Genomic DNA, 27,653 nt, shown 5'->3' on the forward strand with positions numbered 1-27,653 from the left:
CACTGGCAATTTTACGATCAACATTCTATATGAAATGGGCTTAATAAACAGGTACTGGTATAGCTTAGGCATTACCAGAAATAGGTGGAACACATAGTAGTGAATAGCATCCACACAGAACCTAATGTCAAAATGTGTAAACCGAAGTTGGTTTTAAGCAGTAAATGTTAAAACGGCTTGCCATAGCGACACATTAAACTGCTGTGTCGTTTTGCATTTGATGAATCATATATTGAGATCTTCACCTGCATAAGGGAAGACAAGCACTCAAAGCCTGACGTTCAGAAGTATGACTGTTTTGTACTTTTGTTTCTCTGTCATCAGTCGTCAAGACTTTACATAAAAGCGTCTATCCTCGCAGGAATGTAGTTTGGAGGGCGGAGACTAGCAGCAACATTACATTCTGCATCCAGAAACTGTGAAATATGGACACTGCCATGAGAACAGCCGTGATCATTCGAGATCGTTCAGCACTGTTCAGAACAGGATCCGAGCGCAGCGCGAAGGCAGGAGTGGGACTGGAGATGACGGAGAGGTGGATGTAGTGTTCGGGCTCGGGATCTGTCGCTCGTACGCACGGCTGGAGTTTACGCTGTGCGTTTTGTAACGAGGGTTGTTCTTTGTTGAGACATTGTTTTCTGCCTGGCTGTTTTCAGAGGACCGGTGGACCGCTGCTCATTTCAGCCCCCGAATCTGCTCTTATATCTGGACGGGACGTGGAGATAAAAGAGTTCAGCATGAGGAATAACGAGGAGACTGAGGGCTTTGATGGCGAGGCCTCCAACACCTCGATGATTTCAGGAGCCAACAGTCCTTATCAGCCGACCACCGAGCCCGTGCACTCCAGAAACGTGTTCAGGGCCATCAGGTGTGACCTGGACTATATCAAATCACATTTTGGTATTTTAAAAATTATCGAAGTGGTAAGTTTTTAGTCACAGTGTTACTCCATTCCATGAAAAACTTATGAGGTTTTCGTACTGAACTTCAGCAAGGTGTACTGGCAACAGATTTAGTGTCAGTAAGGTGACTTTCTGTGAGCAAGTCGAGATGTCTTCATTTATTTTACTTTTAATTCTTTCTTTCTTTCTTTCTGTCAGTGTTGGATTGAATTAATGTGCTTTGATGACAGCAGAAGTCATGTCTTTGTTTATTGTTTTTCCCTTCATAGTTTTCAGTTTGACATCTTTCTTTCTTTTAGAAGTTCCTCCCTGATGACATTCGTCTCATGTTAGATATTATTAGTATAAGCAAGACAAATGTCCCATTTTTTTGAGTTATAAATCAAAATATTTCAGGCAAGACAGGATGTCTTCATCATCCAAACAGTGGCTTAAAAAAACTTTTTTCCACAAGATAACAGATCTGTTTTCCAAATATTTCAGTTAGATATTCACTCCTGATTACATTCTTCCCATATTGGATTAGTGCGAGGACAGCAGATTTCCTCTTTTTTGGGTTTTTAAATCAAAATATTTCCTGTTGGATACTTGCCGACAGGCGTCAAAATCTCTGGAATGCATCAGTGACGGAGGGGAATGTTGCCTGGAGTCTGAATGAATTAGCTTTCAGATTGCACTTTAGGTCTGCTTGATTGGCAAAACACCCAAAAAAGCTATAGAGTCACTGTGGTCAAACAAAACAGAAAGTCACAGAATTTTTTTTTTTTTTTTTTTTTTTTGCCTGTGAACCTCTGCCAGATGTTGAAAACGGAGTGGGAAGCGTAAGGAGAGAGAAAAAAACGATGGCTCTCTGTTGTTCTGCTGGCTCAGCAAAAGCAAAGCATCTCAGATCAGGCCCTCATGGTGATGCACAGTTAAGAAACTGCATGGACGGGGGAAAACAGAACGAAGCTAAGGAAGTCATTAGGTGAAACAAGGGCTTGTATACGTTGCCAAAGGAAACAACCTGTGTGCCAAGTACAGAAGATAGCTTGTCTTCTCAAAGATTGCTTAATGGATCAAGTTTTTCCGCTTTTATGTGCATCTCCAGGCAAATGACTCCACAGCCAGAATTTAATTGGATTTCTTAGGTGATAATCTTTGGGAGCGCACACGATAGCTGAGATAGTAGACATATGGAGTACACTCGACACTTTTATCTTTTTATCTATGGTGTTTTGTGTGGATCCAGAAGCGTCATTTGCCTGTGGAGTCAAATTACAGGCAGGCATGAGTAGTATAGTAAAGCTCTGTTCATTGCTGACCAGCTACTTCAACCTTAATATGTGTTTTGACTCTTATGTGAAAGACTGCATCTAGTCAAAGATTAGCAAAAATGTTGTAAATGGAAATAAAAGTTGAAGAACAAGCATCTAGTTTGTTTAATCACACACCTGAGGTGTTTGTGTTTCGTAACGACTCCTTTGAGCTGTAGATAATATGGCATGAGGCGTTTTGTTTTGCAGCAATGGACAGGTTTGTGAGGGGGGATGAATTAAAATAGATAGTGAACTAAAAACTAAACAGGATATGATTTAGAAAGTTCCCACATAACTTTTAAGTTGCAGCATTCCAGTGATATTCCTTGGGGTGTTTAGAGCTGCGACCATAAAAACTTAGACTTGTTTGAAAATGTGATCAATCATTCCTCAAAACAGTGATTTAATATATTACCCATATGAGAAAGGCTGTATCGAGTTAGGTTTTAGTTATATTAGGTTCTTGATTTTGTCACATCATTGTGTTATTGTGTGGGATTCCTTCGGGCCTTGTGTGCTGGATGTGTCCCCATTCTGTCCTGCTAACAATCTGAGTGGTTTTTGGATTGTTTGGAATGTTTTGGGGGGAAAAAAAAGCTAATTGATCTGTAGCACAGGACTTTTCACATGGCTGCATGTTTCCTGCTGTTGACTTGCCAAGGATATTCAACCATGGCTGTTTCTCCATGTACTGGCCAATGATTTACCTAAGGCCCCCGTGGGATAAGGAGGAGTCTTTTTGACGGTTTAATCTTTGTGAATTTTTTTTTTGTCCGTCTGCAGATGTGGTCTTCTTGGCTAATATCAATGGATCACCCATTCCATTCATAGATTAAACAAAAATAATCATTGCATTTTTGTATACAGATGTAATCTGTTGGGCTTCTATAAAAATATATTTCTTATTTTAGGAGGCATCTAAGGGTTTATATAACATGTTTTTACAAATCTTGACAGAACAGATTGTATTTAGTGTAAATTGTCCAAAACCATGTAAATTTACCATTGCTGCTGAAAAAAATAAACATGTTAATAACCATAAATAACTATAAAATAAAGTATGCAGAAGTAAAAACAGTACTAGTATTTTTATGTTTTTGAAGGTCTCTTATGTTCACAGAGGCTGCATTCGTTTGATAAAAATATAGTAAGATTAGTAATATTGTAAAATATTATTACAATGTAAAATAACAGTTTTTACATTGTAACAGTAATTTATTCCTTTGATGATAAAGCTGAATTTTCAGCAGCAATTATGCCAGTCTTCACTGTCACATGATCCTGCAAAAATCACTTTAATATGCTGATATTTTTTTATGCTTTCTTTCTTTCTCAGAAACTATTTTTTTTTTTTTCAGGGTTCTCTGATGAATAGAAATTTCAAAAGAACAGCATTTATTAGAAATAAGTTTTTAAACAGTAAGATTTTTAATGATTTTAAGTCTCTTCTGCTCAAAAAGCATGCATTTGTTTGATCCAAAGTACAGCAAAAACAGTACAAATTTGAAATATTTTTACTATTTAAATTAACTGCTTTCTATTTGAAAATATTTTAAAATCGAATTTATTCCTGTGATCTAATCCACACTTTCAGCATCATTACTCTTCTTCAGTGTCACACGATCCTTCAGAAATCATTCAAATATGCTGATTTGATGTTCAAGAAGCATTTATTATTATTATTATTATTATTATCAGTATTTAAAACAGTTGAGTAAATTTTTAGGATTTTTAGGATTCTTTGATGAACAGAAAGATCCAAAGATCAGCATTTATCTGAAATAAAAAAGGCAAATATGCTTTAAATTGATCAAAACATTGATGATAAAGACATTTTTAATGTTACAAAAGATGTTAAATGCAAAAAAATATAAATGCTGTTCTTTTGAATTTTCTATTCATCAAAGAAACATGAAAAAAAATTCTACTCTGCTGTTTTCAACATAATGATGATAAATGTTTTTTGAGCACCAAATCAGAATATTAGAATGATTTCTAAAGTATCATGTGACTGGAGTAATGAAGCTAAAAATTAAAATAAATTACATTTAAAATAAATTACATTTTGAAATATATTAAAATAGAAAAACAGTTATTTTAAATAGTAAATATATTTCCAAATGTGACTGTTTTTGCTGTTGTTTGGATCAAATAAATGCAGGCTTGGTGAGCAGAAGAGACTTAAAACTTTTGATCAATTAAATGCATCCTTTACTTTCATCATTTTGATGCAAAAAAAATAAATAAAAAGAAGCGGCACTGAAAAAAAAAATGTTTGAATGCCATATAACAAGAATGACAAAAAATATATAGGTATACTAGATGACCTTACTACTCAACTAGTTAGTTGCCACTACAGTCATCCCTAAATTGTTGTTGCAATGTTCTTGGCCAGAGATACTTCAAACCCTTTTGTTTTTAATATGGCTTTTTCCTTAACCAGTTTGACCAGGAAGGACCCTGTCAATTAAAGTAATTTTGGCCCTGAAGGGCAAAACTATTGACCTTACAACTGTCTATGTGAATTTTGAGAATGGAGCCACCAGATCTAGACGCTTCCACCTTTTGTCATTCTGATTCAGTTCTGTTCATTATATTTTTGGAACAGTCTTGGGCAATGAAGTAGCATCATAAATGTGTCATTTTACCTTAAAGGATAGTTTTTCAAGGTATGTTTTGATAAGGGGCTGTTAAATATAAAGAAAGAGCTCTCTCTGTAATGTAGCGAGCTGATGGACTTACCAGATGTTTTTTGCCTCTCCACTCGCTCTCACGAAACTTATGTAATGCTTGTCTGCAAACATCTCCAAGGTTAAGGAATAGCGGTTTAAATTTTGTGCAAGGAGCAATTCCCTTCAGGCAAGGAAAAGACTGTTGGGTGGGAGCTGGAAGGCTCATTTCCGTTTAAGGAGGAGCTCTTGGAACACAATGCAAGCTGTCAGATCAAGCCTCCCACCATTAATTTTCTGGGCACAACAGATGGCGTGTGTACAAACTGGGGATTTTACCCCATGTGGCCATTGCTACAAGGAACTTGCTGATTGCTTAATGTAGGGGGTCTCTAAAGGAGGAGGGTGGGGAGTGACATAAAGTCATTACCTAAAACCATGGGCTTTCTGTATGTCTGACACTTGCTGCCTGGTGGGACACGGGCTGTGCTGCGTTTATGATCTCATCTCCAAATGCACATCTTTAGTCTGTCTTTTTGATGGGGCATGGCAGTCAACAGAATGATGCTGGCTCTGTTGGTGCTATGACAGGAACATCACAATGTGAGCAGTCATTTATCTTTGGTCCACACTTCCTTAATGTGATCAGTGCAAATAAGCCGGATGAGATAAAGACGGGTTTGCAATTGTGTAATAAGTTTACATGAGGTAAACTTCAGTTGAAATTCTGTGAACATATGATAAATGATGTTGTAGCTAATAAGGTGTGTTGCCAAGTCCAAGGTTGAGGACTGCTAAACAGATAGTTCACACGGAAATAAAAATTCTGTCATAAATCACCCTCATGTCATTCCAAATTGGTTATATTCTGTCTTCTGTAGAACATAAAGAAGATATTTTGAGACATGTTTCAGTCTTTTGTTGGGCATGCAATGGATGTCAGTGAACATCAAACCAGTTTGGTTACTAACATTCTTCAAAATATCTTTTGTTTCTTTTTTTTTAATAATTAATGTTCTGAAGAAAGAAAGAAAGTCATACAGGTTGGAATGACATGAAGGTGAGTAATGATGACAGAAGTTTGATTTTAGGTGAACTATCCCTTTAACAAGGCATCTAACCCAACCTTGAGATTTACTGTTGTTTGCTTTGAATAAATGGTTTAGTGACAAGAAATCAACCAAACAAGGAAGGGAATGTGAATCATAATTTGATCTTCTTAACACCGTCACAAGCAACAGTCAAAAGTTCAAATGAAACAGTTCGTAGCATTGTTGTATTTTAAATGGGGGAGACAACGTCTGAGGAAGTCATTTACAAACAAACACACATACACACACATATGTTTGTTTTTGTGAATTGTGGGGACTTTCCATAGACTTCTATACTTTTTATACTGACAAAACAATATTGTGTATCCCCTAACCCAACCCTAACTCTAAACCTACCCCTTACAGAAAACATGTTTGCATCGTTACACTTTCAGATAAACATCATTTACTATTTTTAATCTTTTTTTTTTTTTACATTGTGGGGACCACAGGCCTATTTTATGTATTAAAGCCAAGTATGAATCTCATGAAGTTAATGTCTTTCAAGCATTTTACATTTATTTCAAAATAATAACTCAAGGCAGTGAGTTTAAACAATATCTTTTATTTGTGAGCTTATGTTCAGATATTCTTTTTAACTAGTTTTGAATTTTTCTAATCATCAGTCATCAAATCTTGGTAAATATTGGTCACAGACACAGAGACTTACTTTAAATTTCACCAAGCTGATTACTTACTAAAAACTCCCACATATCATGTTTTCAGGCCATCTTAAGTTTTATTTTGACGTTATAAAGTGGTTATAATTAAGTACGTAAGTTGTTCACTTACTTTCTTAAATTAGTCTTCCTATTAATGCTCTTGTTCATTCAGACTGGTTTTTGCATGCAGAATGCGTACACACAGATTACACTAAAGATTTAAAAAGATTTATCGCATGCAACAATCACAGCTGAACATAACTAGTTATATCCAATCAAATTGTGATGGAGGCATTGCCTCTTCTTACCGCATGCTTAAGGGGGTCTGTTAAAACTCAAAAAAACTTTTTTTTAATAAGGTATTTTGTAAAAATTTGTGATTTTTTACTTTTTTTAAGGCAGCATTTTTTTATTTTGCATTGTTTTATTTTTTAGGGAGGCAGCATGTTTTATTTATATATATATATATTGAGGTCAAAAGTTTACATACACCTTGCAGAATCTGCAAAATGTTAATTATTTTACCAAAATAAGAGGGGTCATGCAAAATGCATGTTATTTTTTATTTAGTACTGACCTGAATAAAATATTATACATAAAAGATGTTACATATAGTCCACAAAAGAAAATAATAGTTGAATTTATAAAAATTACCCCATTCAAAAGTTTACACAGGCTTGATTCATAATACTGTGTGTTACCTGAATGATCCACAGCTGTTTTTGTTGTTGTTGTTTTTTCTGAACAGTTAAACTGCCCCTCTGTTCTTCAGAAAAATCTTTCAGGTCACATAAATTCTTTGGTTTTTCAGCATTTTTTGTGTATTTGAACACTTTCCAACAATGACTGTATGATTTTGAGATCCATCTTTTCACACTGAGGACAACTGAGGAACTCATATGCAACTATTACAGAAGGTTCAAACGCTCATTGATGCTCCAGAAGGAAAAACCATGCATTAAGAGCCAGAACTTTTGAACAGAGTGGAGATGTGTATATTTTTCTTATTTTGCCTAAATACAAATTTTTTCATTTAGTTCTGCCCTTCAGAAACTACAGAAGATACATGTTTCCCAGAAGACAAAATAAGTTAAATTTACCCTGATCCTCAAATTCAAAAAGTTTTCACCCCCCGGCTCGTAATGCATTGTGTTTTCTCCTGGAGCGTCAGTGAGCATTTGAACCTTTTGTAATAGTTGCATATGAGTCCCTCAGTGTGAAAAGATGGATCTCAAAATCATACAGTCATTGTTGGAAAGGGTTCAGATACAGAAAAAATGCTGAAAACCCACAGAATTTGTGGAACCTGAAAGATTTTTCTGAAGAACAGTAGGCAGTTTAACTGTTCAGGACAAACAAGGGACTCATGAACAAATATCACTAAAAAACACAGCTGTGAATCATTCAGGTAACAACACAGTATTAAGAATTAAGTGTATGTAAACTTTTTAACAGGGTCTTTTTTATAAATTCAACTATTATTTTCTCTTGTGGAGTATGTAAATGTATCTAAATGTGGTTATTTTGGTCAGCACTACATAAAAATAACATGCATTTTGTATGATTTCTCTTATTTTGGTAAAATAATTAACATTTTGCAGATTTTGCAAGGTGTATGTAAACTTTTGACCTCAGCTGTGTAATTCCTTTTTTAATGTAAAACAAAAAAAGAGGAAAGTGTTAGGTCTTTTTGCATGGTGAATCCGGTGATTGCTGCCATGGAAAATATTTAATGCATCTAATCAGGTCTCATACAGTAATTGTAGTCATGCTGGCTGATGCTTGCTCCATCTGCATTTCAAATGCACAGCGTGAGCTTCGGAAAAAGAATGGAGAATTTTAATGGGTGTTATTTTCTTTATTGTCTGATAAGTGGATTGTGAGGCCCTGAAGATTTAATATTTTAGCGCACACATTAAAAATTAAAATCGTGGCCAATAATAAATGGCGCCCTCAGTCCTTTGCAGCTACGAGTCCACACTTTGGTCACATAATGCATAAACTGTTGAATAGCAGACCCAGCCATCAAGTGCATTCCAGTGTGGACTTTGAACATCTTCTAAGTGACAAATTGGATACCTTATAGTGGCATGATCCAGTTTTGCTTTTGTTTTTCAGCAGCAGGAATGTCTGAATTTGTTGGCCGACTATCACTGTCATTCCATCAGCAAGCCCACATCCAGTTTTGTATTCATCACAGAAAAAATTCATTTTGCAGGGAGGTTTCCATAGTGCTTCCATTCCTGGATGCATGCAACATTTTATTTAGCGTCTGCCGTATGACAGCATCCGGTCCGGGCCAGCTGGAACTGCTGGGCCCCTGTCTAGATGTTGGAATGTTTTGTGGCAGTGGTTCTCTGTCTCCCCTGTTGGAGCGGGCCAACCTGTAATCTGTCTGAGGTTTTGTGCTAGAGAGTCAAGGCTGCATAACACCTAAATAGCACGTTAACCTCAGAATTCTTCCCATGCTGTGGTCCACAGACGAATGCGGCAGGAAAACATTGGTGAACCCTCTGCGACTTCGGTAGGGTTCAACATACTCCGCAAGGCCCTGTTGTGACCATGTGGAAAACGCATTACAAAGTTAACCGTGAATGTAGATGAGTCATTTATACCTTGAAACAGCTTTTCGAGAAATACTTTCTTGTGGTTTTTCACTGCGCCACACAAAGGACTGCATTGTATTGTGTTGTTGTCTGAAATCAGACCATGATTTGCACAAAGATAAATTGTAGTTGTATTGTTTAAGCCAACATCAGACGCTACTTTAATTTTCTGCTTGATAAAATAAAGCGAGCTGTTTAATGCTGGAACAAATGCTTCTTGTTTTAAAAGGGTTGGTTTTCTTCTTTCTGTTGCAGGTCCTGGCTCTCATCTCTTTCATCTTTATCGAGACTGTAATGATGTGCTCGCCCTGTGCCGGCGTCTACCTCTTCGAGTTTGTCAGCTGCAGTGCCTTCGTTGTCACAGGCGTCTTGCTCCTCATCTTCAGTCTGAACCTGCACACCAAAGTGCCGCATATCAACTGGAGCCTAACAGTATGTAATTCTTATCAAGATCCACACAATCTTGCAAAATCCTTCACAAAGTTAGACTTTTACATGGATAGTTTGCCCAACCTGTATGACTTTGCATCCCATAGCTTTGCATGAGGAATGGACCAAAATGGACCAAAAGTCCCTGTGAAGTCAAAAATGTTGGCTTTTAGTATGAATATGTTAGCCTTACAACTAGTGTGCTCCAAAACAATGACACAATTTTGCATTTACAAGATATAAGCATTCAAAATTTACAGTCTCTAACGTCCACCAGTATGGATCAACAATTTTGCTGACATCACGCTGCACTTCAGTTCTCATTAGACTTTCTGTCCATTCAAATGCTCTCTAGAATCCGAAGCATCCAGCCTCCTACACTATAAATACACGCTGAAGCTGCAGCTGAAATCTGTCACTTCTTCACAGAATTAGTATTTTCTGTACGTAGAATGGCATGGAGTGCACTATATAGGAGATACGGAACGATTCAGACCGTGTAGTTATGTTTTCCATTGAGACGAAAGAAGTCTGGTTTCGCTCTGTGGCACACAGTCTGCTCCAGTCCAGAGACACAATAGTATGGAGCGGAACATATGCGAATGTGGCGAAGACCACAAAATTTTAATTTTACACAGAGTGCTATATTTTATAGCAATATGGATGAGATTGTGGCTGTCATACGCTGTCAAATGTGGCTTTACCGAGCTCAACGGCTCTGGCCCAAGCTAATATAAAGAAAAAGTTATTGGCTATTTTAATAAGGGGGTGGGACTGCTTGTTATCTCCCACCCTGTCTTCCTGTTTCAGTTGAAATTATGTCAACACATAGAATAACGCTGCATGTTTTAAAGCACTTCAGTGGACCTTTAAGGTGATCTATAAACTAGTGTGCTCCAAAGCAATGACAAAATTCGCATTTACAAGATTTTGAATACATCACCCTGCACTTCAGTTTCTCATCAAACTTTCTGTCCAATCAAATGCTGTCTAGAATTCGAAGCATCCCGCCCCCTACACTATGGCCCTGTTTACATTAGTGCGTTGTCCGCACTGACATTTTCACTGCATTTCAGAAATGATCATCGTCGACACTACACAATGTGGGCAGAAAATTCTCCTTTTTGGTTTATTTACACTAAAGTGTTCAAACTAAAACGGAGTCTGCAGCGTTTTAGAAAGTTTCCATTTTTCGAGGGTCGAAAATGCTGGAATAGTTTAAAAGACAGGTGAAACTATCAAAAGTTATGTGTTTTAAAAGGGTCATCGGATGCTAAGTTCACTTTTACATGTTGTTTGAACATTAATGTGTGTTGGCAGTGTATGTACAAATCTACCCTATAATGATAAAAATCCATGCAGTGGTTTTTTTATTAATCTGTAAAAATAATAAACCCCTTTTTCAAATCGAGCCATTCTCAGATGCCTGTCGGTGTGGCGTCGCACAGACAGAGGCCGCTCCCACTATAGTTGATGGACATGAGCGTCTTACCTCAGATCAGCTGTAACAGTCCGCCCACTTTGTTTCAATGCCGGAGCAGGGATGTAAGTTAGACAAGAATATCTCAGATTGAGCGATTGAGGTGTTGTGTTTCTGGATGTAATAATGAACATAGTGGTCGTCATTTACTCCTGACATCTGAGCCGCTGAAGATGCAGCGGATTATGTTTGTTTGTGATCGCTTCCCGATCTACATATATCCGTCTATGTTCGTGCAAATCATTCATGATCCAGCTTCACTTACAGCAGAAGTGAGTTTAAGGGTTTTTTTATTAATTTTTGCAATCGCCTTTCCTAATAATGTGTTAGTTAGCAAGTTTAGCGGCTAAACGCGGCTAAAGTAAACAGGTTCCTCACTCCACACAGAGAGAAGAGAGGGGCGGGGCGATTAGAGCTCATTAACATTTAAAGCAGCCTCGACCAGAATGAGATGATTTTTGCAGAGCTCATTTTGACAAGGTAAAAAGGGTGTTGTTTTCCACAACCATTGAGAATTTCTAACCAAAGTATATTATAGGCTTTTCATTAAGACCTTAAAGAATCATATCAACTTGTGGAAAATGGGCATCTGATGACCCCTTTAAAACGAAAACACATTAGTAAAACGTAGCCTATAAATAGACGCTAAAGCTGCAGCTGAAATCGGTCAGTTGTTCGCAGAAGTATTATTTTCTGTAGGGTGAATGGCACATAGTGCGCTATATAGGGGATTAGGACTGGCGATAAATCGATAATGATAATTATCGCACAATATAAATTTCCTCGATAAACGATAACAAGGGCTCAATAAATGTTCAATATAATGTTTATGCGGCAAAGGCAAAACGCTAGTCATTTAAAGCACGCCACTCGGACCGTTTATCCGCTCGGATCAAAGTTCAAATGGTGGCACAAACTTATCAGAGCAGATGCGTTCACTCACTGATGAGTCTCAGTCACTAAACAGCGTTGTGAGATCCAGTGTGAAGCACTTGAATGCAGTAAAGAACACAAATGACTCGGTTTAAAGCCTGACAAACAGAAGTATCACTGTGCGCAATGATACAGTCAGAAGGCTTTTTAATCTACAAATCGCCATCATTTACTATAGATTTAGCACTAACTGCACAGTGGAATTGTGTCAGAAATTATGGTATATTTGTGTTGATTTATTTATATTATTAATGTAGACATGTATTAAATGTATTGAAGGAGGGGTAATGGAATATAATTACAGTATTTTTTATTTTTTTAATACTTATTTTTTATTGTTTTTTAGATAAGAACAGAAAAACACTTTACATAAAAAAGAAAAGTAAATAATTCAACAAATAATAAAATAAGTTAAGATAACAAAGGTTGCCACGCATTACATATTAACTTTCAGGAATAACAAAAGATTGTCATATACACAGTTACACATTTCACATGCGTGTACACTATGTCAATAAACAATGCATTACAATACATTTACAAATGCAAACATCTAGACCACAAAGAAATTTGTTAACCATTTCCTCCATTTATTCTCAAAGATTTGCATTTGCAGCCGTAGTGTATATGTCTTTCCATTACTCTAACCTCTGTTACTATTTGGAACCAGTCTTATAATTACAGTATTTTTTGTGATTAAGCTATAGCGTTTATGCATTTATACTAAATGTATTTAGACTACTGTTTTTCATACCTAGAAACCATATTAAATTTTTACAATGGTATTGAGGTGCTATATTTGTGGTTTTAACTGTTATTATGTTGATCTAAATGTATGCTACTATGGAAGAGCAATGGTTAATTAAAAAAAAACCTCAAACAGTCAGAATAATTAAATTTCACCATATAAAAATGTGATTGCTACTATTTTTACAGATATTACTGATTTTGATAATGAACATAAATCTACATCTACATCCTAACTCAAGCTACTATTAAATGTGTGTTTCTAAGAGACAAAATTTTTTATATTATTATTAATATTATCAGGCAACACAAGCCTAGAAGAAATTTTTATTTTTTATTAAGATATTAAATTTGTTAAGGAAAAATGAATGGAAAAAGTGTAAGGAATTAAAAAAAACATGAAGTGTTTGTCATGTTCTGACCGTAAGGAATAATTTTACACTTAACCATCTGGTTTTTACAACTTTCATATTGTAGCAAAAAATCTGCCTTTGAACTTGAAAGAAATGTGACATTTATTGTGATAATTATCGATATCAACTTATACGAAGAAAATGATGGTGATCATTTTTTGGCCATATCGCCCATCCCTACAGGGGAAAGGGAAGGTTTCAGAACATTTCAAGTTTCCATTGGGACGAAAGAAGTCTGGTTTCGCGCTGTCACATGAATCGCCGCAGCACGCACTCCGTCTGCTCTGGTCCAGAGACAAGATAGCGCAGGGTGGATCATATGCAAATGTGGCACAGACCATAAAATGCGTCCATTTGAATTCTACATAGAATGCTACATTTTATAGCAATATGGATGAGATTATGGCTGTTTAATATAATATAAACACAACATTATTGGCTATTTTAAAAAGAGGGCGGCACTGCTTGATATGTCCTGCCTTCTCTTCCTGTTTCAGTTGAAATTATGTTAACAAATAGAAAAGCACAACGTGTTGAGTGGTCGTTTTCTGTCAGTTTCTGATGCGTATTTATCTGAACACTGAGAGAAAGTGTTTGCCTTGAGGATATTTTTGCAGTGTAACTATTTTTCCTTCGATCCATTTTAATGGCATAATATTTTAAGAAGCACTTGTGATGATAGGTTATGAGAAAGCAGAAGTTATTTGTGTCGATCAGCTGCCTACATAAATGGAAGAGGTTTTCTGTTGCCAAGACATGTCAATAACTCTCGCTTGCGTTCAGTGCCGCTGAGGAGGAGGAGGCCATGTGCACGGGGTTCATATTGCTCAGAATGGAGCTTGTGTGCTCACAGCTCTCATTAAACCCGCTTCAAGCAAACATGAATGGCTGCTCTTGGGAGATGAATTTACTGATTCACTGAAAGATTAATAAGGCATGGTTCCCTTTGTCTCCCTGCCTATACACACACACACTCACACACAAAGCTCAGCATAATTGGGCCTCAGCGCTGCGGATCTATTACAGAGCTTATGATGGAAAAGGCTGTAGAGTTTTATTTTCAGAGCTGTGCACTACCAAGAAAAGAAGCAGCAACTCATGTCCAACCATAACTATTGCGCTGCATTATGATATACTCAAGAATATGTTCTTAACCTCACACAGATAACAAGGAAGTGCCTCTACCATTATAAGTTTGAATTTCAGTGTTTTATTTGCCTACCCAAATGTATACGGAGAAAGTTAGACCTTTGTTCACAAACTGGTTTTAAAAAGTCTGTCATTTATGCATTTGAAGGGACAGTTCACCCAAAGATGAAAATTCTATTGATAACTACTCGCCCTCATGTTGTTACAAACCTGTAAGACCTTCGTTCATCTTAGAAACACAAATGAAGATATTTTTAATAAATCCAAGAGCTTTCTGACTCTGCATAGACAGCAATGCAACTGACATGTTCAAGAACCAGAAAGGTAATAAGAACATAATTAAAATAGTCCATGTGCACTGCAAAAAAATGCTTTTCTTACTTAGATTTTTTTTGTCTTGTTTCCAGCCGAAATATCTAAAAATTCTTAAATCAAGAAGGATTTTCTAGACAAGCAAAAATCATTGTCTTGTTTTCAGAAAAAAGACATCAAATTTAAGTGAGTTTTTGCTTAGAACAAGTAAAATAATCTGCCAATGGGGTAAGCAAAATAATCTTATTTCAAGCAGAAAACAATATTATTTTGCTTACCCCATTGGCAGATTATTTTGCTCGTTTCAAGCAAAAACTCACTTAATTTTGACTTGTTTTTTCTGAAAACAAGACAGTCATTTTCGCTTGTCTAGAAAATCCTTAATTTAAAAATTTTTAGATATTTTGGCTGGAAACAAGACAAAAAATCTAAGTAAAAAAAGCATTTTTTGCAGTGTGACATCAGTGGTTCAATCTCAATTTTCAGAATTTAATGCGTTGTGGTACTCTCATGAATGTAATTGTTGAAAAAAGTTATTTGTGTTTTCTTTGCACACAAAAGGTCATCTCGCAGTTTCATAAAATTATGTTTGAACCACTGATGTCACATGGACTATTTTATTGATGTTCTTACTAACTTTCTGGGCCTTGAACGTGTCAGTTGCATTGCTGTCTATGCAGGGTCAGAAAGTTCTTGGATTTCATCAAAAATATTTTAAATTGTGTTCCGAAGATGAACAAAGGTCTTACAGGTTTGGAACAACCTGATGGTGAGTAATTAATAACAGAATTTTCGTTTTTGGGTGAACTATAATTTTAACCTCAATTATACATGTATAAAAAAAAAACTTCTATATCTGCTTCCGTTTTTTTTCTCTGTGTTTTTCCTCTTGTCTAGCTTGCTTCCTAATCTAGTTATCCACTAAACTGTCATTATGTAAGGCGAATATTGTTTTGGCTCAGATAACTTGCTTTTGTTCCTTTGGATAAAAGCACCTGCTAAATGCATGAATGTATCTTTTTCATTTTTAATTGAATTGATTTTTTATTTTATTTTCAGTGGATAAATGACAGGAAATGGTAGTGGAAAAAAAATGGAATGAGATTAGGAAATGTAGAAAGCTGAATTCAAACTTAAACAGCTCACATGAGCATCAAAGCTCAACTTGCCAGATCACATAAACCACATTTTGGCTGATGGGAGAGATGTTAAACAGGGTTTTCGAGGCGTCCAGTCCATGGGTGTGAGTGTGTATGCTTTTGTGTATTTTGAATACTGACGGGTTGGGGTTTTCTTGGTATTGCTATGGCTCATTGGAAGAACTGTGATCTTTAGGATCATTTCAGCTGTGGTGGGCCTGAGGTTTTGGACTGAGCATCATCTCCTGCCAGGCGGACCCCATGGGCCCAGGCCTCTCATTTGTTCTGGACGGGGGTTTGTTCGGTAACAGCCTGGCTGTCCTCCCCTCTCTCGCGTTTGCATCTCTGGTTTGCGTAACTTCACCACTGCTGTGCTTTAGGAACTTTCACATAACGCAGCGCTAAAAGTAAACTATACTTTTTGGTCCTGTAATTGTGGCCTCTGTCTCAGAAGAGGGTTTGTTTTTTCATTTTGAGATAAAATCCTCCCAAACCCAGCAGCAATTAAACTTCTTTCTATAAAGAGCAGAAATGTGGATGGTAAAACCTTTAGGTCCTAAAAAATCAGATGTTTGTGCTAAATCTGTTCATGTCTTATAACACTGATTTAGATTAAATGGCGAAAGAGTGGTGCGTACACACAAAACTAGCTGGTAGTTTCTTGTGGTGGTTGGTTCCAGAGAGGCGGTTGTGGGGGACGGTACATCTATTGTACAACACCCCTTATTCCCTTGAGTGCTTTGATGGTGTGATCCAGTGCCAGGCTCAAAGGGGGCTGGCATGGTGACTGACATTATTGAAAGCGATAGGTCAGTAGAATGAGCGCATTCAGCTTGCGGTGGTACGCTGGCACTATTGTACCCATTCACAAACCATCTCTAACCACACACGCATACATACACAGAAAAGCACGGCCAGTGTTCATTCAACACAATCAGAAATAGACAGGGCATTTTAATAGAAAATGAGGAGAGATTTGACTTTGTGAGGTGACGGGATAATGATTGGTTTTACATTGTGTGCTTTAATCGAATGGCTACTTTGAGACTCGAAAAGCTTTGCGGTGAACCTATGATTATGTCATTACTGAACACGAGCAAGAGGCCAATTGCGAGATAGGGTAAAGATGCATTAAAGATGTGTAATTTGGGAATCTGACTGATTAGGACTAAATTATTATTATTCAGCTAAGCATGTATGTAGTATTTCTTTGTTTTCATATGTTTTTGTATTTTCAGAACCAACTATATAGGGTTGAAAACACAGGAAATGTTTTTCAGAGCTGTTATAGCATAAGGGTTAATAGAATATCATGTTGTCTGTTCACACACACACAGAGCATCAGAGAGCATAAGGAAAATAAGTCCAGGAAAATAGCTTCAGCTTCATTAAAAGCTAAAGTCTCGCCACCGAGGCGGATAAAGAGATATGATTGAGCGTTCAGGATTCTGGTCATTTTGCCCGGCAAATCTGGAATGAAATTATTATTAGTATTAACATTTCCAAGATCTATGGGCCTCTTGTTGCTTAAGTCTGTAACTCAGTATTAATGCACCACTGAGAATATTTGGCACAGGCCGTATACAACGCAGAAGCTCTGCTGAGACCCGTCTAACTCACTATTTCTTACTGTCTTACACACATATGCATGCATGTATACAGTTGAAGTCAAAAGTTTACATACACCTTGCAGAATCTGCAAAATGTTAATTATTTGACCAAAATAAGAGGGATCTGCATGTACAAATGCATGTTATTTTTTATTTAGTACTGACCTGAATAAGATATTTCACATAAAAGATATTTACATGTAGTCCACATAAGAAAACAATAGTTGAATTTATAAAAATGACTCGTTTAAAAGTTTACATACACTTGATTCCTAATACTGTGTTGTTACCTGAATGATCAACAGCTGCATTTTTTTGTTTAGTGATAGTTCTTGAGTCCCATGATTGAAAATGACTTTATGATTTTGAGATCCATCTTTTCACACTGAGGACAGCTGAGGGACTCATATGCAACTATTACAGAAGTTCAAACGCTCACTGATGCTTCAGAGGGAAACATGATGCATTAAGAGCCGGGGGGGTGAAAACTTTGAATTTGAAGATCAGGGTAAATTTAACTTATTTTGTCTTGTGGGAAACATGTAAGTATCTGTAGCTTCTGTAGCTTCTGAAGGGCAGTACTAAATGAAAAAATATGATATTTTAAACAAAATAAGAAAAATGTACACATCTTCATTCTGTTCAAAAGTTTTCACCCCCTGGCTTTTAGTGCATGGTTTTTCCTTCTGAAGTATCAGTGAGTGTTTGAACCTTCTGTAATAGTTGCATATGAGTCCCTCAGTTGTCCTCAGTGTGAAAAGATGGATCTCAGAATCATAGTAATTGTTGGAAAGGGTTCAAATACACAAAAATGCTGAAAAACCAAAGAATTTGTGTGACCTGAATGATTTTTTATAACAGCAGCCTGTTTAACTGTTCAGGACAAACAAAGGACTCATGAACAACTCTCACTAGGCAAAAACAAATAGTTGTGGATCATTCAGGTAACAACAGTATTAAGAATCAAGCGTATGTAAATTTATAAACGGGGTCATTTTTATAAATTCAACTAATATTTTCTGTTGTGGACTATATGTAAACATCTTGTATGTGAAATATCATATTCAGGCATTTTGTATGATCCCTCTTATTTTGGTTAAATAATTATAATTTTGCAGATTCCGCAAGGTGTATGAAAACTTTTGACTTTATCTGTACATTTTTTACAGTTTTTCTGCTCAAATATGCTTCTTGTGCATATATAGTTTTTTTGGCAACAGTTTGCTAAATGAATTCGGTGCTCTGTCCCCCACTGACACACCATAATGTGTGTAGAAAGTGCAAAGTCTCCTTTTTTTTCACTAATTCACTGGGTTTGGAGGTGATGCTGCTTAAGTTCAAAATTTTTATTTATTCCATTCAAAATGTTTTTTTATTAATTTATTTTTTATTTAAATATATTTCAAAATCTAATTTATTCCTGTCATGACAAAGCAGTCATTATTTTCGTAATCAATATTTTCGTAATATTATAAATCTCTTATATAATAGTGTAATATATAGCATAATGTAGCTTAAAGTTGTAGTGTAGTTTACAGTGTTCCAGTACTTACAAAACGGGTCCATTTCAAGTACAAAGATGTGACCTTCAGTCCTTTGTTAACAATGTGGAGGGCCACAGTGGCTGTTAAATACATCAGAGATCTGAACCCAGTGTGAACACTACATTTCCCAGTTTTAGACCCCTCCTGAGATCAGTTTGCTTTCTCTACATGCAGCCTGCCAAAACACACACACACACACTCCTGAAAATACATTTTAAGAAAACTCATGACTGCTTTTGTTTGTGTTCGATTTCATTTTGCCTGCTTAATCATTGTATCTAAGCCTCCATGGTTTTATTTATGCTAGTAATGTATAGTCATAACTAAATAATTCAACCTCAGGCATATGCTTTGTGTTCTTACACTTAGGATATTTTAAACACGTCAGCAGTTTTTAACATTAAGTGTGTTTCAGAGTTTGGTTTGGCTTGCATTTGATCCATCTGTTATAGTATGTGTGAAGGCGAAGGCTGGTTTGGCATGTGTTTGAATGATTGAGACCGTATCCTGGTTTTGGCATATTGTTAGCGTTCTATATTGCGTGTGAGATGGGCATGGTTTCGCTCGAGTGCCTGTGGATGAGAGAGAGAGCGAGAGAGAGTATCATGTGAGACAAGTGTGGACAATCACTCCCATGATGCATTTTGTCACATGGGTGGCCATGCTTAAGTCACGCTGGAGTGCTTATTGGCTGCACGCAGACAAACCACCCAGCTTTATCCCTTCTCTCCTCTCAGAGTGTGTGTTTATGGAGGCTTTAAGGATAAAGACAGAGAAACGGAGACTTTAATGTTCTGTAGTGTGAGGAATCTGTATGTTACCTTATTTTTTATATAACAATAATATAACAACAATGTATTTGTAATGTATCTATATAATTTGTAGTAATATAATACTTTTTCCACAATCTATTAAAGGGATAGTTGAGCCAAAAATGAAACTTCTGTCATTAACTACTCACCCTCCTGTCGTTCCAAACCTGTGAGACCTTCGTTCATCTTACGAACACAAATTAAGATATTTCTGATGAAATCCGAGAGCTTTTTGACCCTGCGTAGACAGCAACACAACTGACACGTCCAAAATGCCATTGTAATCCAAATGAACAGCTAAAAATGTACATTTTTAATTGAAAACTGTCTTTTAAACACCACCTAAGATTATCATAAATAACTGTAATTTTTAGCTTATCTTAGGAAATGTTCAATACGTCACAAATATCAAATTTTCCAAAGCACAGCAACATGTAAAATGTAGCGAATGCAGCACATTTCAAAAAGTCTTTCACACTGGTCACATCAGATCACATTAGTGCATCCCCTTCCTCATCCAGCAGATTCATGTTACTGCCCACAAGCTGCCTGTCATGCTGCCTAGAGCTGAGAGGAGCAGACAGTCTGTGTTCACTTGGAGACATCAAAGCCAGCGGTTCGCGCTGCGTCGGACTGTGATGTGAAATTCGAGGTGCCAGCCAGTGAGGTTGAGTTTGTGATGTGCTTTGAAGGGCTTGTTACTTTTCACCCCCTGCAGAGCCATGGCTCAGGCAAAACCCACGTCCATTCCAGACTCTGAACGCTCAGGCGGAGTGAACACAGGAGGATTTGGCCTCATGTCAGAAACCAACTGGTTCCTCTCATCCTCACTGTCTCCTAAAAGCTTGGACTCCGATTTGTTAAAGTATTAAAACTATAAACTGTGCTGTGACAGCAATAATCAAAAATAGGAAGAGTTACATACCACTGACAGTGCCTAGACGTCACCTCATAACTACACAGCTGTATTAATTATTGACTCAACGGCCCAAATGAAAGATACTCATGTGTGTGCTAACTAACGGAATTGTGCAGACAAGAAATAATGTCACAAGGAAGACTGAAAGTTTTTTTTTTTTCAGAAAGAACTTATTAAATTGATTTTATGAATAAATAATTGGTGCATTTGGCTTCCCCCTGCCTGTCAAACTGCATCACTGCAGTCAGCATAACTTTACACCTTACTGCCAGCTCCTTGTTTTGACTCTTTGGTCATTAAAGGGTTAGTTCACCCCAAAATAAAAATTCTGTCATGTCGTTCTAAACCTGTAAGACCTTCATTCATCTTTGGAACACAAATTTAGATATTTGTGACCCTGGATCACAAAACCAGTCTTAAGTAGCACAGGTATATTTGTAGCAATAGCCAAAAATACATTGTATGGGTCAAAATGATCAATTTTTCTTTTATGCCAAAATACATTAGAATATTAAGTAAAGATCATGTTCCATGAAGATATTTTGTAAATTTCCTACAGTAAATATATCAAAAACTTATTTTTTGTTGCTAAGAACTTCATTTGGACAACTTTAAAGGTGATTTTCTCATATTTTGATTTTTTGATTTACTATTTTCAAATAGTTGTATCTCAGCCAAATATTATCCTGTCCTAACAAATCAATGCAAAGCTTATTTATTTAGCTTTCAGATGGTTAAAAATCCCCCCCAAAAAATGGATTTCATCAGATTTAAAAAAAATTGAGCCATATGACTGGTTTTGTGATCCAGGGTCAAATTTTTTGATGAAATCTGAGAGCTTTCTGACCCTGCATAGACAGCAACTAACACGTTCAAAGGCCAGAAAGGTAGTAAGGACATTGATAAAATTGTGACATCAGTAGTTCAACTATAATTTTATGAAGCTACAAGACACGGAAGAGAGGAAATGCTTAAATAAAGTCATTATTTATTTATTTATTTTTTTTTGTGCACAAAAAGTATTCTCGTAGCTTCATAACATTACAGTTGAACCACTGATGTCACATGGACTATTTTATTCATGTGTTTTTACCTTTTTGAGTCTTGAACATGTCAGTTGCATTGGTGTCTAGCTTTCGGATTTCATCAAAAATATCTCAATTTGTGTTCAGATGATGAGCGAAGATGTTATGTTTTGGAACGACATGGTAATGAAAGTATATGTGTTACTTGTGTGTGTTATTGCATGTGGAGAAAGAAATTAGCATTATTTGCAAACATTTCCCACATTTAAAAAGTTGTCACTCCCAAAACTTGGTGGAACACATGTGTTTACCAGATTATAGATAATTTGGAAAACATAATGTATAGTACTGTTCCATTTTTTTTTTTCAATCTTTTAATTTTTGGAAGTCATTACTCCAGTCTTCAGTGTCACATGATGCTTCAGAAATCATTCTAATATGCAGATTTGGTGATTTAAAACATTTCTTGTTATCAATCTTGAAAACAGTTGTGCAACTTTATATTTTTTATGGAAATCATGCTAAATTTCAGTATACTTTATCTTTTTCTCTCTTGCAGGATCTAATCAACACTGCCACCAGCACCTTGTTCTTCTTTCTGGCTTCAGTGGTTTTGGCAGCTCTCAACCATCAAACTGGAGCAGAGATTGCAGCTGTGGTACCTAAACCCTTACTCAGCTCTTTATTTCATGATTTCTGTCCCTGTGGTTGTGGCTGAATTCAAATGTTTAGTCATTTCTCAAGTATTTGAAGTGGGCCCTAATCTGCCAGTTCTCTGCTGCCCTCAATTGGCTGAAATTGGGTAAAAACATAGTCGTTCATAGAGAGAGTCCTGGACAGGCAGACAATGGGAAGTTCTGAGCAGCCATAGTCACCATTAACCTTTTGTTTTGTTTTAGTTCTTTGATTTTTTTTCTTTGAACACTGAATATCTCACTGCTTCACTCTTTACCTCTTTCTCCATCCCACTTCTCTTTTCAATCAGAGTGTAGTTTTTCTTTTCTTCTTTTGTATCTCAAAATGTACAGTGTGTGTTAAGTTTTTACTCCGTCACTCATTACAAATTTCCACAGAATTTGGTCACACATCAGTCGTGTTTGTTTATAGAATATTTTAGCCAATTTGATTATGTTTTGAGATGTTGATAAGACACTCTGTTCAGTTTAAGTCCATTCCACAGAATTTATGAAAGCTTTTTTCCACTTGAAATGTGAGATACAAAGTGGCAGTTGCTAGATTTACAATCATAGTTACCTTAATTTGAGGCCAGAAACAGGCTTCCATAAGTAATTCTATAATTCCACTGATTTTCCCCCAAAATCAGCACGTAAGATGCCAAAAAAGTCCATTGACTCCATCTGGGCTTGCTCATTACGGTGTGTTACAACTGAAGCCACCATAAACATCTCAGACGACATGCCTTTCTAGTTAGTTTGTCTGTTTTGGTTGAGGCTGCTGACCTCTTGTGACTGGGAAGGTTTGTTGTAGATGGCGCAGTGAAGAGAAGCTATTCCCAATATTGATACAGGATCAGGTGCTCCTACTGAGATCCTGACCTTTATGATTTTAGATATTCAAGAATGACCTGAGATCAGCAAAATATCCACCAACACCTTGGAAGTCAAAGGCTAGGGATTTGTGCTAAGAGTTTTATGATACAGATGTTCCCAGCAGGAAACCACTTTAACACCCGGGGATTTTTCTGAACCACGGGGCATTGCAAAATTCCTTCAGCACTCACAGCCTGCCACAGAGATGGAGTATTTGCTGTTGTCAGCCTCATATTGTAATTTATAATAAAACATATAAATATTATTAGACATACAGTAGATTTAATGTAATATATATACATCACTTAAAGAAATAGTTTATCCAAAAAAAAAACAAATTACTCACCCTCAGATCATCCATACTAGCTTATCACTTACTTATCAATGTATCCTCAGAAGTGAATGGGTGCTGTCAAAATGGGAGTCCGAACAGCTGATAAAAACATCACAGTAATCGACAAGTAGTCAACATGACTCCAGTCCGTTGCTTTTGGCCAAAGTACCTGCCCATAATTCATAATAATGGTTCTTCCAGTAAAAAAGTCCATCCCCTGTTGTCTTCTCAAAATAAACTGACATGTTTGTTTAGAACATGTTTGTTTTTGACTTTTTTGGCTTGTAAACAGTGCTTTATCTGTGCATATTTACTTTAGATGAGAGAACTTTTTTACTGGAGAAACCAAATTATGGATAGAGGATTTGTATTTTAGCTAGAAACAACAGTTAAAAATGTATTAAAAGATTGGTTCACTTCCAGGATAAAAACTTAAGAATTTACTCACCCCCATGTCAAGATGTTCATGTCTTTCATTCTTCGGTTGAAAAGAAATAAAGGTTTTTGATGAAAACATTCCAGGATTTTTCTCCATATAGTGGACTTTAATGGGGACCAATGGGTTGAAGGTTTAAATTGCAGTTTCAATGCAGCTTCAAAGGGCTCTACACGATCCCAACCAAGGAACGAGGGTCTTATCTAGCGAAACAATCAGTAATTTTCTGAAAAAACAATCAAAATGCATATACTTTTTAACCAGACATGCTTGTCTTATATTAGATCTGTGACGTGTCTACATCTTCACGCATTACGTAATCACATTGGAAAGGTCACGCAAGATTAGTTTTTCGTCTGTGTACTTCTGTGTAAAACGCCCGACATCATAGGCCTTTGACTTTCCTTGCACATTCTCTTTGTAAACACTGGGTCAGTACTTCGGCCTTTGTCATGCGTGACCTTTCCAACATGACTATGTAATGAGTGAAGTCAAGCTAGTACAAGATGAGCATTTGTGGTTGAAAAGTATACAAGTTTTTATGGGCTTTTTTTTAGAAAATAACCAATTGTTTCGCCAGACATTGGATTCGCCAGGGATTGTGTAGAGCCCTTTGAAGCCTTATTGAAACCGGACCTTCAATCCATTGATTCCACTATATGGAGAAAAATCCTAGGATGTTTTTCCCAAAAACCAAAAATGTTTATTATGGAAGTGAAGCAATTCTTCAATGATAGATTAGTTTGTTACAAACACGCAGCTTTTAACTTCACAAGGCAATAAGGGAGTTGTTCACTTCCAAAACAAAAATTTACAGATAATGTACTTACCCCGTTGTCATCCAAGATGTTCATGTCTTTCTTTTTCAGTCGTAAAGAAATTATGTTTTTTGAGGAGAACATTTTAGGATTTCTCTCCACTTTCAGAATGCAGTTTCAGCGATCCCAGGCGAGGAAGAAGGGTCTTATCTAGGGAAATGATCGGTCATTTTCAAAAAAAAGAAGTGTTTTTTTAAAGATTTATTTTTGGCATTTTTTAGCCTTTATTATGACAGGACAGATCAGAATGGACAGAAAGCGAAGTGAGATAGGGGGCGGGATCAGGAAGGGTCCTTGTGTTGGGATTCGAACACAGGACGCCCGTAGCGCAACAGCGCTGTATGTCGGCACACTGCCCACAAGGCTATCGCACCGACAAAATGTATACTTTACCTCAAATGCTCATCTTGTCTAGCTCTGCCACGTGCATGTGTACCTTGTGTAATCTAGTGCAATACATTTAGGGTGTGTCAAAAAACTCCCATTTCATTTTCTCCTCCAACTTCAAAATCATCCCACATCGCTGTTTTACCTTTTTTTTTGTAAAGGGCGTTTGACCTTCTTTGCACTTTGTAAACACTGGGTCGGTTCATGCAGCACATGCAGAGCTAGACAAGACGAGCATTAGAGATTAAAAAGTATATACATTTTTAGAAAATGACCCATCGTTAGACTAGATAAGACCCTTCTTCCTCAGCTGGGATCATTTAGAGCCCTTTGAAATTGCATTTTGGAAGTTCAAACTCACCGGCACCACTGAAGTCTGAAATGTAACAATTTCTTTACGACTGAAGAAGAAAAGATATGAACATCTTTGATGACAATGGGATGAGTACGTTATTTTTGAGTTTTTGTTCTGAAAGTGAACTTCTCCTGACAGACTCGAGTCGTGTGGATTATTGGAGTATTATTGTGATGTTTCTCTCAGCTGTTTGGACTATCACTACCACGAGGAAGTGGCGAGCATGTGATGTGACATTTCTCCAAAAGCAAGTGATGTAAAATTTCTCCAAATCTTTTCAGTTGAAGAAACATTTAGGATGAGTACATGTTGTTTCTGGGTGAACTATTCCTTTAAACATTTATAGTTCAATGTTGAAAACATTCCCCTTGGGTTTTCTTGAGTATAAATAGTTGTTTTGTGTGTGTTTACACATCCCAGATTTTTGGGTTCCTGGTGATGGGCGTGTACGGTCTGAACACATTTTTGGCAGTACAGAGATGGCGTCTCGGGGATTCACGAGATGGACCCCTGCAAACCAGCGAGTACATCCGTGCCCGCACGGCCTCACGGGGAGAGGTGGAGTCACGGCCTGAGCTACAGTAAAGCACACGGACAGACCAACGAAGACTGAGACAAGTAAAGCCCGTCTACATTCCTGTCACAGTGTGCTCTCGATGACGGCAATCGAGATGAACGGTTACAAAGAAACAATTGCGTGAAGAGGCCAGCGTCTTTTGACTGTCTACTTAAATACTGTATATTTCTGTTAATTAAGGGCTTAACCTTATAATGATCTGGATAATTATTGACTGAAACTCACTCCACTGTGCTCCCAGCGGGGAACCTGAAAGGTTTTAAAAATGCCTGCAATAAAACAGACAAAGCCTGTCAGTCACCCCCTTCTATTTAGCGCCTTTCCCAGCAGGCTACATGAAAGGAAAGCAACTATGCCTAAAATGTCTTATCAAAGATCAAAAATAACTATACAGAATGGAAATGGAAATGAATTGTTTTTCCTCTGTTCCTGTATCAAACGCATCTAGTAAACTGTCGCTGGGCTGTTTTTCTGCAGAGATTGAGTGACTAGATTTTATGAGCACCAGTATTTATTTTAATGTTAATTTTTTGTTCGTAATACCACAGCTTTGGTAGCTACATTGTATTAAATGTAGTATTTCACCTCGTGAATGTGACCCTGCATTACAACAGACAGTAACAGCTTTCGAATTGTCTGTATGGGTGAAGGGAGGTGTGAGCTTATGAAACTTCATCTGCGGATAATATAATTTTTTTGGTTACAAAATCACATGTCCGTAGTCCATACTAATCGATCATTTTTGTTCTTTGTTGTTGTATGTAAGAATTTCTTGACTCCACTGTGTACTCCAACCCTGTCCAGTTATCTGTATATTTCGATTTAAACAAGGGTAGAGTTTTTGAAGAAGGTGTATATATTACGTATCTGTGTGTGACATTTTACATTTCTGAAGGTTTGTATGAATTCTTATGACTGACACTAATAGACTGTATTTGAAGGAACAAGTGTACTGCCGTACATATGAATGCTTTAGCTAAACTGTGTATCTTTTTTCAGTGTGCCTTAATCGTAGAGGCTTTACTAGTTGAAATGCTCAAACTTTTGGACACTAATGTTATGACAACGTTAGCAGAACTGCTTCATTGGGTGTGAAATTCAAACATTTTACCAACAGTCTGTAATGATCCCTGATTTAATAATCAGTTTTCTGAAGTGCTTTAGTGACTCTAATGGGTCTTTTTATTAAAAGGAGTGTCATAGAACGACATCAGGAGGAAAATGAAATGTATCACAAATTTGAAGGCATAGTGCAATTGTACATGTTTTTTTTTTTTTTTTTTTTTCACTAGATAATGCTTATTTGTAATATTCGTTTTTATATTCATACTTATTTTAAGTTCTTAAATGAAGTCACTTTTACGTTTTGGAATAAGACCAATGTTGAAATGAAGTCATTTTGAGGTGTGGACTCACATTATAGACATTGATCAACACTGTGTGGGCTTGAAAATGT

The 27,653-nt window shown here is 36.7% G+C and overlaps 1 protein-coding gene across 1 annotated transcript; it reads left to right on the plus strand.

The window, feature by feature from the left end:
- Positions 1–217: 217 nt before the first annotated feature.
- On the plus strand, positions 218–27,481 carry cmtm4 (CKLF-like MARVEL transmembrane domain containing 4). The gene is made up of 4 exons (XM_051114287.1): positions 218–923; positions 9,484–9,660; positions 22,300–22,398; positions 26,041–27,481. The coding sequence occupies exons 1-4, from the start codon at positions 738–740 to the stop codon at positions 26,203–26,205; spliced, it is 627 nt and encodes a 208-aa protein (XP_050970244.1). The 5' UTR covers positions 218–737; the 3' UTR covers positions 26,206–27,481.
- Positions 27,482–27,653: the final 172 nt, after the last annotated feature.

Source organism: Labeo rohita, chromosome 7 (assembly GCF_022985175.1).
Source record: "Labeo rohita strain BAU-BD-2019 chromosome 7, IGBB_LRoh.1.0, whole genome shotgun sequence".
NCBI lineage: Eukaryota > Metazoa > Chordata > Actinopteri > Cypriniformes > Cyprinidae > Labeo > Labeo rohita.

Excerpts from the sequence above, each read along its gene's own strand:
- cmtm4 (XM_051114287.1), top strand. The coding sequence starts at position 738 with ATGAGGAATAACGAGGAGACTGAGGGCTTTGATGGCGAGGCCTCCAAC. Across the intron at positions 924-9,483 it reads TTTTAAAAATTATCGAAGTG|GTCCTGGCTCTCATCTCTTT; the intron begins GTAAGTTTTTAG and ends TTTCTGTTGCAG. Across the intron at positions 22,399-26,040 it reads GAGCAGAGATTGCAGCTGTG|ATTTTTGGGTTCCTGGTGAT; the intron begins GTACCTAAACCC and ends TACACATCCCAG.